Genomic DNA, 13,636 nt, shown 5'->3' with positions numbered 1-13,636 from the left:
GATTCCTCCTCTTTTGCCCACCTGACACCTTGTGCTTGCTTTGAGTGTTGGTCAGATTGTTCTTGTTACTGGCACTCACTCTTCTTATCTTGTCTTGTAGGAATTACTCTGTTGTTACTCCTGTTCACTCTCTCCACCCAGTTGGTTATTCCTGCAAACAATTTGGACCATTCCCGGATTTCCAGTATCATCTGCTCTCTCCTCACTGCAGTCTAATGCTGCTGTTTACATCTGCTTCATTTGCTATACGTACTATCATCCCTGCTGTGTCTGTGCTTCTAATAACTGTTTCCATTTATTGTTATTAAATATCAGTGTTATTATATCTGTTCTTGGATATTCTTGCTTTTCTTGTGACACTTGTCAATCAACATTAGAGTGCCATCCTCAGGCTGAGTTACACAAGGACAATAGATCTCTTCTAAAAGTACATATTTGTGTGTACAGTGATTACAATGTACAACACAAGTGGTTAATCATTAGAAGCCGGAGCTTCTAACAGCAGCAGCAAGGACTCAGTAACTCTGTGACCAACTGGTGATTGACTCTTTATTTGGGCAGGATGTCCTTTTCTAGAACTGCCAATAGTTACCAGCTTTGGTTTCCCCCACAATACAAAGACATGCAGCAAAGGTTAATTGGAGGCACTTACTGAATTCGGAACCGCATACTAGCATACTATTCTTATTATTACTGCCATATAACAATATGGCAAAAATAGTAATAGTATGCAAGTACACAATTCCGAATTCAGACAAAAAGTTTTTGGAATGAAAATGTAAAATATGAAAGGATGCTACAGATACAAAATACAGTGAGTTCAGGTTGGGACATTCCAGAACTAGGTTTAAAAAGCTAAATCTGGAATTACTGTGGAACATATAATTATGTTGCTGACTGTTCATAGTAGCTATGATGTTTTGTGTCAGTGGGTCAATATAATTACTGTTTCCTTATACATAGATTCTCTATCATTTAATGAAGCCTACATTTATTTAGTTTTGATGAGCATTATGCATAAAGTGCACAACATAACGTAAACACAAATGGCCTAATGTAGCCGCAAATGCCTTTAAATGTATTTGCAGGAAAATGGAATACATAATACAATATATTATATAAACAAACCCACATCCTGAGACTCCTTGGCCCTGCCAAAATTAACAAGCCCCAACAATATTTGGGAAATAAAGCAATACATACATGTGTTAGAGTGATTTGATTGCAGGTACGCAAACATTGCTTTTATAGTCTGTTACATTGACTGGGCTTATGAATACAGAATGTACAGTCAAAGGTGTGTGTTAATCTGCATTTTAGAAATGTCATTAGATGTGAATTGACAGTGTTATTTTTACAGAAGCATTCTATCCTAACTACACAATTTAGTTAGGTCTCTCCCTTCCCTGATCATAACAGACCTACAACCCACCACATGAGAGCCACTCATCCTGTGTATATCTCTCATTTTGCTCAAGTGAGTGGTCATTTTTCTTCACTTATTTTCATCAACTATAGGTCTGCTTTGGTTTCTTTCTGTTGACGTACCGTGCAAATGAGCTGCTACCCACAGCTGTGCTCTTTTTAGACACACAAATGCACTTATGTGCATGAAGATTCTGTTTTAGTGCTAATCTGATATGATCTCTATGCACATTTTTCATTTCAAATGTTTAGAATTGCATCTATCAGTGAGCACTGCTCTCTGAATTAATTAAATGTTTTGCGTCTAAGTAACAAAAGCACAAGGAAGCTCCACTAGGAGGTGCTATAAATAAACTTAAATTAACTAAATATGCTCTGTAGATACATGTGTAAAATGCTTGTAGTATTTCGGTAGCATGGTAATGGTAAGCCCTTTAACTGTTATGCTATAAAATCACCAGTCCTTTGAAAGCATTAGATGGCATCTCTGTTAAAGTGAAATGCACAGTCAGTTCAGAGAGTTTAATTTGACACCACAGTAAAAGCTGAGATCAGCCTCCAGTCAACACAGTCAATGAGGCTCTCCTACCAGTGAGTCTGGATGTTTTTGACATGGACAGTGCTGCTCTGTTTATGACGATTGCTATGATCGTAATGTTGCAGATTCCCTTTCATTGAAATGTCCTGGTGGTTGGAAGATCAAACGAAATAAGCAAACTATTGATATGAAGCATGACTATGCACATGCACAGACACAAGACTCTTGGCTTTGGTCAGTACTATTCTGTGATGCACACAGTTGATAAAGATAGACTTTAGTGGTTGTAAGTCTTGACCATGGCAGAAAAAATGACAATGGATTTTTTCCCCCGTCAGCTCCTTTCCAGCCTCTGATTCATACTGGAGCTGAACCGGGAAGAAAATAATCAAATAAATAACTGCCAGCGGTCAGTGACAGCACATCTATCACCGGCCTATGTCCGCCTCTGCACCGGCTCCAGCTGCGCTCGCTGCCACCGTTAATATTGCCTTGCTAAATCTCACTGTGCCCTGTATCATTTTTAAACGACAGTCCTCTAAAACATTAGCCGAGGGCTGTGCGCCAGAGTGCTTTGACAGCAGTTTGTTAGCAGGATAGATGAGCAGTCGCGCACTGTGTTTTCTTGTCCGTAAACAAGCCTGATGGCGTAAAGGTAATAGCAGCTGTCAGAAAACGCTCGAAACATGGGTTCATCAGGTTTCAGGAGAGATTCTTTGGCAGAGGGAAATTGTTAGTTCCCTTATTTAGCTCGATTTTCTGCTTGACTCTTTTACAGGTGCTTTACATGTTTTACAATGCCAGTTTTGAAATAGCCAAATATTTCTTTTTCTACAAACAGGGTAGTAAAGTTGTCATGTAATGAGGAATGGCTCGTCACACAATAATTTGTGTGACGGAGGTCAGCAGGGTCCAGCCAAGAGCTGCATACTGTGTTTCTGACATGATCACATCTGTGCACCCAAAACCCTTACAAGATGCAAATGCAACTACTGAATTCAATCTTTGAAGAATGTAGAATTTGTACAGTTATTTGCTTCAGTTTAAATGTTTGTTATTGAGCTATAAAATGTACTAGCTGATAATAATAAAAATAGTGTTTACAGATATTCATGACAAGCCAAATCCATTAATTTCTTACATCCAGTTCTTCATTCCTATTGGGAATAAACGTGTTAGTTTGATGGTAGCACTTTGAGGTTTCTCGTGTAAGCCGTGTGCTTCACTGCAGTATAGTCAGCTGTCAAATGAGGGAACGCCTGAGGGTCCTCTGCATCTATAAAGAGCCACTGAGTTGATTAAAGTCACAAAATATGAATGGCCTTTAGAGAGACAGGAGATTGTGTGACTGCAGGTGGTGAGCAGATGCTCTTCTCTTCCGCTGACACACTAAGACTAGCACAACACAGTCAGATTGAGCTTTATTTAACCTCATGATTCAGTTAATCACGTGACCACAGGCCAGTTACATTAATCCAGTCAATGACAAGAAAGTACATTCATGTATGGAATATATATACTGTATATGTTCTGTAGATATATATGTAATCTTCAATGGTTTTAAGCGTTGGTCTAGCTGAATGTTTGTAAGCCGTGAGTGAGGACACCAGCACACGTAAGTGGCATTCACTTACAGAGTGACATATGAAGGGAACGACGATCAATATCAGACACCAGCCTGCAGTCCTGTCCATCACGTCCCAACATTCATAATAAAAACCCGCAAGGCATCATGTGAGGCATCAGTCACTGTTTTTTCCCCGGTATACAGTTCCAAACACATACAGAATGCCATTGATTTCATTCATTCAGGATCAGGAGATGAAGCAGAACGTCTTCATCCCTCAACAACCACCTACAACTAAACCTCAATCAACCTCATGACCTCTGCAAACGTGATTCACATTTAAATGTACTCTTCTCTCTGTGAGCGTTTACATTTTGCTATAAACTCCACCAATCAACTGGCTTTTTTTAATATTATGTACAGAAATTATATATATAGTGACTTGTCAGACACACTGCTTCTGTCAGAGCCACTAAACCAAATGCAGTTCAAGTCTTGATGGACAACAGAATGAAATAGGAACTGATACCAGCAAAATTAAACAGAGAAATTGTCAATATAAATTTGGTCTAGGCATATTTGTCAAGGCAATTTTGTATAAACTGACAGGAGTCAATTACACACGATATAGTAACAGCTGTGACATAAACCATCTGTGTGTATATCACTGCACTGCACTCATAGATACTAGTATTTTAAATGCCACTAACTATATATTCTTGCAGAAGGATGCCGCTTTGCTTTATAAAAACGGCTAGGGCAACATTTTTGTGCTGTTTTTATTATGCAATAACCATTTGTTAATAGCAGAGAGGTCATTTTGTACTCTGAATATAATGAATACACTCTGCTGAGTGTAATGACACACTTTACCCCTCATCATTCATCGCATTATTCATCGTATTTTGTACCTTGTTTCAGTGAAACATTGCAGGATAGTGAATGTTTAAAAGTGCTGTTATTATGTTTAAACTCATTACATCAGCAGGTGATCAATCTGCCCGGTGCTGAGTTGTGCAAAGACAGCGGGCTGTGTAATTAAAGACAGACAGTGAGGTGGACGAGCTTCCATTCGTCCTGGCAATCACAGCAAGAGGTGACAGCACTGAACCACACACCTCCGCTCACTGTTCTGTTGTGCTAGAGCTCGACTAGTCCCGATCTAAAGATTACATTTACAGCACATGATGAGGGGAAATCCGTCATTGCATTTCATGTTTGCAAGAGCTCTTGTTAAGAAAAATAAGGCAAAACAAGTCAATTCACCTTTATTTATTTATTGTGCTTTATACAAAATAAATTGTTTCAAAACTGCTTCACAGTGATAAACAGAAAAATAGCATAATCAATGATGCAAACTTCATCAAATATGAGACATTAAATTACATTTCTGAGGTCAATTTCATTCAGCTCAATTCAGTTCCAGTTTTGTTCTCATCTGATTGTGTCAGTTCCATTGAATCAATGATATTACTGAATATTAAGTGTCTTAATTAGGGATGTAACGATTCACTCGACTCACAATTCGATTCGATTCATGATTATTATTTTTTTACAAAATCAGATTTAAGACAAATTATAAATTAAATGTGTCCTTTTATTATTGCTTGGACAAAATGCTGCAAGATACACTCTCTGCCAGCAGGTGGCGCTTAAAGCGTTTCCTTGGTTTCCGCTGTAAACAAAGCAGCGCTGCACTTATGAACAGCAATGATACAGTGTTTCCTTGGTTTCCGCTGTAAACAAAGCAGCACTGCACTTATGAACAGCAATGATACAGTGTTTCCTTGGTTTCCGCTGTAAACAAAGTAGCGCTGCACTTATGAACAGCAATGATACAGTGTTTCCTTGGTTTCCGCTGTAAACAAAGCAGAGCTGCACTTATGAACATCAATGATACAGTGTTTCCTTGGTTTCCGCTGTAAACAAAGCAGAGCTGCACTTATGAACATCAATGATACAGTGTTTCCTTGGTTTCCGCTGTAAACAAAGCAGAGCTGCACTTATGAACTTTATTATGCTTTATACAGAGGCAAGATGAAAAGAAAAAATACCATCTAAACTTTTCTAAAGACAGTAAGTTTCCCTCAGACATGCATTCTTATAAACTCTTACACTTAAATGAATCGCGATTTGTTTAGCATCTCAACCGATTTGAATCGTCACATATTTGAATTGATTTTCAATCGGCTCGCGGTTAATCGTTACATCCCGTCTTAATCCCCAAATAATCAAGCTAAAGGTGACAGTGGCAAGAAACCCAAACAAAAAAATCTTGGGAGAAAGCAGGCTCAGAAACCAGCTCTCCTCTGGCCTAAATAAATGAACCCAGGGTGATTTATGAGTCACAAGTCAGATTTGCAGATTGATAGTGTTCAACAAATTTTCCATCCAGCTATTTCTGCTTGAAATCACATGAGATCACAAAACACTGGGAGAGAATGAGATTCATGTGGTTTATGTCTCCAGATCAATGAAAGGCTGTGGACCTCAAAATAAATGTGTAAAATGTGGTTCTGAGGATGAAGTTTCAGTTGTTGGATCATAGAAAGCGATCCTCCAACAGTATGAATCCCTGTCAAATCTGTCTCAAACCATATGGCAGTATTTGTTCACGTGGACATCTGTGCACTCAGTCTGCTGCTGTAAAGTCAGCATCACATGTCGACGCTTCAGGCCTTCTCTCAGGTTTAGAGGAGCACTTAGGCCTGTTTCAGGACTCCAGGCTTTTTATCTCGAAACATCTGAAGCATTACAGCAAATGTATTTCTCATCAGAATCTGCCTTTCACTTCCACCTCTGCCTTTGTTTGAGGCTTTAAAACAAGACACAGGGTTTCTGGGTCAGTGGTTGTGCATTAAAGTGTTCTGCTTTTAAAGTCTTTTGCTCCTCAGGACGAGACTTGGTTGCATATAAAGTGCATAGTGAGCTTGAACTCTGTTGTGATAATGCCACCAGTTTAACAGTGTGGAAGATCTCAGTGCTACATGCTATGACTGGCAGAAACAGACAATTGTAAGAAAACAGATTTCTTACAATATAACATGGTGAAAACCATTTAACACGTCTATTCCCATAATCACCCATTGTGTCATGATGTTAACTGATGTGGTTTAAAAGAACTACACAAAGCTGAGGGAATGCACTGTAATAAAAAGTGGCGCTGAGCTCTCAGAGTTCAGACTAAACGGACAGCTAAGCAGTTTCCTCTCATTCACTTGACATCCGCTCTAGAGTGAGCTTATTGATAGTACAGCAACAGACTTTAATCAACACTAGATACTGGTAAAGTCATCCGTCGTGTGAAAATGAGCGAGGCAGGTTTGGCAGGTTTGTGGTTTATGTTTGCAGGACATGGACTAATGCAGCAGCTGTGGAGTGCTGCTGATATGTTACCTGTCTTGTGTAAAGACTTTTAAGTTCCTTCCTGTCTGGTGTGGTTTGTAGTTTCTCTGTTTATTTGCCCTCTTATTGTCCTCAGGTGTTTCTTTGTTTGCCTATCAGCCCCAGAGTTTCCCTTGTTCAGTGTCATCAGCTCTGATCCCTGCTCTCCTGGTTTTTGCATGTTTTGTTTATTTTGGTTGTTACTGATATTATTGAATGAAGTTTCACCTGCCTATGAACCAGACTTAAAAACAATAAGTATTGTCCATTCACCATATTATCATTCGAGTGCTCCAGTGTTGGATGGATGGATAATATCAGAGTGAAAAACAACACTACATACTGTGAAAACTCAGCAGCAGTCATATTCTGATTCTTAAGTTTCTTCCACACAAATCTGCATATCTTGCACATACTATTGTGTTCTTTCCCTTAAAAGCAACTAAAAACATCAGGATAAACACAGATGTCACAGATGTTTTGTTTGTAATTCATAGTTTTAATAAAGCTCTTAATTGTGAAGCACTGTTTCTACACCATCAGTAATTCAGTCTCTTCCCCTGCTGTGTCACCTAAAGCACCAACTTTATAAATATACTGGTTAGCTGCACTTCAGAAACTTCATTCATTCATTATTAAATCATTTTAAACCGTCTAATGCAATTGAAAAAAGCTGAACAATTGGCATTTTACCGGATACTACTATAAAATATATTTGGCAGCTTTGATAGGCCTTTTGTGTACATAGAAAAAGTCTTAGATCTTTGAGTTCAGCTCATGAAAAATGGGGGCAAAAACAAAAGTGTTGCGTTTATAATTTTGTTCAGTGTAGTATTATGCATTATGTAGTAAATTGTTTTCAATAAACACACATAGCCAGTAATGCCAAACAACATCATTTAATACCACATTCTTCACATTATTATTAAATAAATAAGTAGATAAATATTTCCTCCAGAACTGGTTGTCAAAATTACATCTGTGATCTTCTGATGCAGCTATGCTAGATATAGCAGAAATACCACACAAAAATATATTTGTTTACAACAACAGATAAACAGGTAAATGTATAAATACAACAAATCACTACTAGGTCACTGAAATATGTCCTTCATACACAGTTGTACTGGAAATCTCTCTCTCTCTCTCTCTCACACACACACACATACACACACACCTGACACCCTTGGTAAATATGAGCAAAATATGCTGTAAAAAAGTTTATCTTCTCAGTCTTTCATTGAGAATATTTGCAAAAATATAACATTTGATTGAATTCATTATATAATTATTATATAATGCCAGAAAATAATTATAGAACAAAAACTGCAATGTAAAAAGATGATTTAATTGAGGGTTATATTGGATTATTTTGAATGAAAGACACTTTTTCATTTAAAACACTTTTCCACAGTCTGTTTTGCTCACGTTCACCAGAGCTGCACACTGTATGACATTATGAATATATATTCTCTCACATTCAAGTCAACAGATCTCCTGACACAGAGGCATGACATGACATCAGGTTAGGCTGTCAAACTAAGAAAATCAAGGCAATTTAACACACTTTAAAACATATCCCACATCACCATCCAATGGACAATACGATTCTATTTCTAATGTCTAGAGCCGTTTGACTTCAATAAAATTAATTATATTTATTATGCCATATCAATATTTGATGGGAAAAGCCCCTACGTGAAGATTCAAAGACATTACTGCGGCAGATGAAAACACTGATTAGACATTATATAGATAGATCGTGTCTTTACAAGTCAATATACGTACTGTTTGTTTCACATTTGATGTGCATTGAAGCATTATGTGTGTTTGAGAGGTATATACTGCACTGAAGGGCTAGTCTGCCAATAGGCTTTAGCCACATCAGCTATGAATGATGTAAGCAAGTAAAGAGGAGAGATATTCAAGAGAGCATCTGATTAGACAGAAATCTGTGCTTTTGAAATGAGTCCATTTTCTCAGAAAAGAGAAACTGCAGAAACATACATGAAACAAACATCATAAAAGTCAATAATCGATGTCCTAAAAACTACTATAAAGACTAAAAGCTCCAAAATCATTTGTGCGTGTACCCACACCTCAAGCACATAGACTTTGCACAGCATGTAAACACCTCTGATAGTGTTGTGCTGGCTCATGTCAAACACTTCTTTGCACCAAGCAGCAACACTTGCCAGGAGGAGCATTCAAATGTTCTGATGTCATACGGGACAAACCACTGATTGCTTTCCAATCGTGTGTAAACACAAATCCTTCTGTCATTGTCTGATTCATCTGTAAGCACTTAAAACAGGTTAAAGAATGACTTTAAATATTGAGAATTGTAACTTTATATTTCCTGTACACACAGTTCAGTCGTGACAACTCTTGGTGTGAACGTTTATGATGGAGTTAGTAGACCTGGTGTTGCTAGACTAGACAAGAACAGAGACTTGCTACTGCTGAGACACAAACACAAACACAGACATATATCCACTCAACAAACACAAAACACGAAGCCCCGACAATGCGCTTCAACCACTGAGGCATGTGTTCGGCTGCTGCTCAAGTTTACCAGCTGTATTTGTTCCCGGTCCAGCCAATATTCTCAGCACATTAGAGAGGAATTCCTGATGGCAGGCCGCAGCTGCAGCAAACACTGAAGCAAGAATATTTAAATCAAGCTCATTGGCTGATGGATTACAGGCAGAGCACCAATCAGCTTGGCCCATGCAGAACATGAGGCAGATTACTGCACATAAATCAACTCTTTCATTAGTTTTATGTATATGCATACCATCAACACTACCAACGTGATTCTATCAATGAAGGAGCTTTGCTACTGAAAAGATTTTTCTAAAGATTTTACATGACGTTCTCAGCAATAAGGTGGTAACATAGGCATGAGGTAATTCTCACAGCTTCACTACAGAGACGCAGCACTGATGCAGATGCTTTAAACGTGACGATAATAAATCATTCTAATGACGTGGATCTCTGTCATGAAAAGTAACCATCATTTTTACCTTTCTGGTCAAATTTTGCACTGCAGACATCATTGACAGCTTTAAGTTGCCAGTGCTGGCAAGTGACCATTATATAAGCGGTATAATCCACGGCTAGGTGTGCATTACACGATTTTAATATACTCCACAGAGCCAACCAGATTTTTTTGTCTCCACATTTTGCATTAAAATCACGTAACTCATTATAATGATAAAAATCACACAAGTAGTGGCAGTGTCTTGCGATATCTGCAGCAAGTTTGAACATGAATGGCATTAGAGTGAATAGTGACTTCAGAAGACATGGAGAACCCACTTTATATTAGGTGTCTACATCAACTTACATAAAAATATACAAAACACAATATACTTGCTGTGTAAATATGTGATTTACATTATACTTAAATTTGAAGTACCTGCATGCAATGAATTACACAGTTGACCGGACCCTAAACCTACAGCCGACTCCATCCGTACCCCAAACTCAATAGCAGCAAATGCCAATCTGGCAAGAGTTTTGCAGAACAGCATGCATGTAAACAAAAACCACACTGGATCAAATGTAAATGCTAATGCTAATGCTAATATTAAGCAGGACCAACTTGGAATATAGTGCATGTGCCACGAGGAGTACTTTTCTATCATCTTTGGAGCTTAACAGTCTGTTTGCTTTCAAATACCAGACTTGAGGCTGTGTAAGTAAAGACAGCATGTTCGTTTTTGGGCGAACCATTGTCTTCAAGCATGATATGGATTAAAGACAGTAACAGATGCTTTTAAAAACATATTGCTCTATAACAGTTATATTCTAAGCAGAAAAAAGTAATAAACATAAGCTTGTTTCATACATACCATCAATCACGTCAGGTCAATAGTAATTGCACTACTTGTTCCCCCTCCATTAGTATTGCACAGTTTTCCTTGTTTGGCCTGCTGTCATCCTCTTCCAGGGTGCAGCTTGCTCATTTCATCTTCAGTATGTAATCGTTCCTGTCTCTACTGGTGCTCAGCGCTGGAGTCCGGGCTCACGTTGCCCTCGTCAGTCAGGACGTCTGTGTTCACGAACGTTCCCGCCACAGAGCCTCCGTGCCGCAGCTTAACAGCAGCCAGCTCTGACAGGACGATATTGTCGTGGGCAACGAGCGTGGTCTTGTCCATCGTTTCTTTGCTGTGTCTGGAAACCACTGCGTCCAGGAAGTCATACTTGGGCGAGAGCGTGCCGCTCTCAAACAGATATTTGGCCGCATATGAGAAGGCAGCGTTGCTCAGAAGCGAAGCCAGCATGGAGACCGTCTTATAGGGGAACCTCTGCTCTACGAAGCGCTCTACCTCCCGCGTGAGACGCTGCTCCTTCTGGCGCATCTGCCAGCCGGGGTAGTAGATGAACGGGGGAAGCCTGAGGTACGGCTCGCCCCCACCGACCCGCAGCAGCAGCCCGAAGACGTAGCCGGCCACCGAGCCGTAGGTGTTGGTGCCCTTGATGAACAGCACGCAGAGGAGCTGAGGGAAGATGATGACGTACACCAGGTCTGAGCTCAGGTACCACAGGCCGTAAACCGACCCCGTCAGGAGGGCCATGGCGGTCGCTAGCGCTCCAAACACAAAGATGGTGATCCTCATCACCCACACGATCTCTCGGTCCGACGCCTGCGGAGCCACACGTTAAAGCAGCGGTTTCATGCGGCTGCACGACATTTGTAGTAAATCTAATAACTCGAAACATCACATCACAATGGACTTGATTTACCTTTTTCCATCAGTGCACATTATTCTTAATTTAAAACAAGTTTTTGTTATCTTTCTTCAAAATATAAAAAATGAAACGAAAGTCCATTGATGTTATCTGGGCCACACAATAATAAACGATTACAGACAAACTATTTGGACAAACTCACATCCAGGTCTGGCTCCATTCTTGTTAAGTGTTCAATGAAGACATTATAACACTACAGCATGACAGTGCTGCAGGGAGGAAGAATTTATGTGGGCCAAAGCCCAGAAACAGTTTCTAGCACTTCTGGTTCCATTGTCCTGAAGTCGATGGGTTTTTTTAAATGTTTTTTTCTGTTAAATGCCTAAAATAATGTCTGTGGTGAACACAAGTTTAGACTATTTTCATGTTTTATTTTCCATAAGTAATACCCCTTTGTGATTTTTTTTCTAGAAAAACGCAGTTGCTAACCAGTGTCTAAATGGCACTACAGAGGTTGTTGGGACATTAAACATCATCACATCGAACGGGTAACTCAACTACTCACTAGTCTAATAATCGCACTTCTGCAAACTACTGTAACTCAAACATTCAGAGAAAATGTTTTGAAATACAGACTAAAAGAGTTGTTGAAGCTAAAAGGGGGGGTCGAATGCTATTTCATGCATTCGGAGTTATGTGACGAATGTTTTATAAACAAGGCCCAGTTCGACGGTGGATTTACAGATCGTTTGATACTGAAAGATGGAGCGGTCCCAGCGATAGAAGATCCTGGTCATGAGTCGGAACCGCAGGCGGTGAATAAAACTGCAGCAAATTTCTGTGTTTTGTTGCCAATCAGCCCGTGACTCTTTAGCTCCTCAAGGAGCTCGGCTGTTTTCGGAGAGAAGCGTAAAGCTCTTTTATAAATCTGATAAAACTAAAGACTCTTGGGAGATATGAAGGATGCAATACTACTCTATAGGTACTCAAGATTAACATGAGATTGGCCGAAATTGTGTGTGTTATGTCCCCTTTAATGGTGGTGAATGCTGAGGTCATGTGACCGTGATGTAGTTTGTTTATAGCCTACATTTAGCTTTTTACTTCTGATGATTTCAAAATTTTGAAGAGTTGTGTTAATTTGTTGAGATCATCACAATGAACAAAACATGTAAGAATCGTTAACTTTTGTTGGTCATTTTCTGCTAAGATCCAAAAAGAAAATGGAAAAATGAATTTGAATCAGGTCTCCTGTGGTGGAGGAGAATTTGTAATAATATTGTTAAAAAACATTGTTTCTAATGACAGGAGTCTGTGTTTTTTTTTAGGTTGCTTAAGTTGTTTACACAGAAATGCAGTATGAGTTCATCAACGAATGAGAGCCACTGTGGTCACAAGTGGATTGACAGTATGAAGAACTTACCGACTGCCGAAAAGCAAGTTGGTAAATATTTCGTGCAAACATGGAGCTGGCTGAGAGGATGGAGGAGTCTGCGGAGGACATCACAGCGGCCGACACCGCCCCCAAACCAAAGAAAGAGACGAACGGAGGGCAGAGATGCTGCAGGACGATGGGCAGGATCATGTCCGACTCGTCCTTCTCCACCGGAGGAACCGGACCGTACGACGTCTGATTCCAGTCTCAACACACACACACACATCGGGTTCATCATCTGAGTATCATTTGTAATGTGCGAAGCAGAAATATTATATAAAATATGAAATGCAGGTTATTTCACATATGTGACCCTGGACCACAAAACCAGTCATAAGGGTAAATTTTTTTAAATTGAAAGCTGAATAAATAATCTTTCCATTGATGTATGGTTTGTTAGGATAGGACAATATTTGGTTGAGATACAACTATTTGAAAATCTGAGGGTGCAAAAAAATCTAAATATTGAGAAAATCATCTTTAAAGTTGTTCAAATGAAGTTCTTAGCAATGCATATTACTAATCAAAAATTAAGTTTTGATATATTTACGGTAAGAAATGTACAAAATATCTTCATGGAACATGACCT

At 39.2% G+C, this 13,636-nt stretch overlaps 1 protein-coding gene across 1 annotated transcript in view; it reads right to left on the bottom strand.

Annotated features, from left to right (window-relative positions):
• Positions 1-10,595: 10,595 nt before the first annotated feature.
• Positions 10,596-13,636, bottom strand: part of LOC107733037 (high affinity choline transporter 1) — an 8,632-nt gene continuing 5,591 nt past the window's right edge. The window contains exons 7-8 of the mRNA XM_016544545.1: positions 13,036-13,253; positions 10,596-11,566 (exon numbers count right to left, since the gene is read on the bottom strand). Of these exons, the coding sequence (XP_016400031.1) occupies positions 10,916-11,566; positions 13,036-13,253 (869 nt within the window). The 3' untranslated portion in view covers positions 10,596-10,915. The remainder of the gene's footprint in view (positions 11,567-13,035; positions 13,254-13,636) is intronic.

This window comes from Sinocyclocheilus rhinocerous, unplaced genomic scaffold, assembly GCF_001515625.1.
Source record: "Sinocyclocheilus rhinocerous isolate Xijiao unplaced genomic scaffold, SAMN03320098_v1.1 scaffold2475, whole genome shotgun sequence".
Taxonomy (NCBI): domain Eukaryota; kingdom Metazoa; phylum Chordata; class Actinopteri; order Cypriniformes; family Cyprinidae; genus Sinocyclocheilus; species Sinocyclocheilus rhinocerous.
Note: the sequence above shows the minus strand (reverse complement) of the source record. Positions and strands in the feature narration are given on the sequence as shown.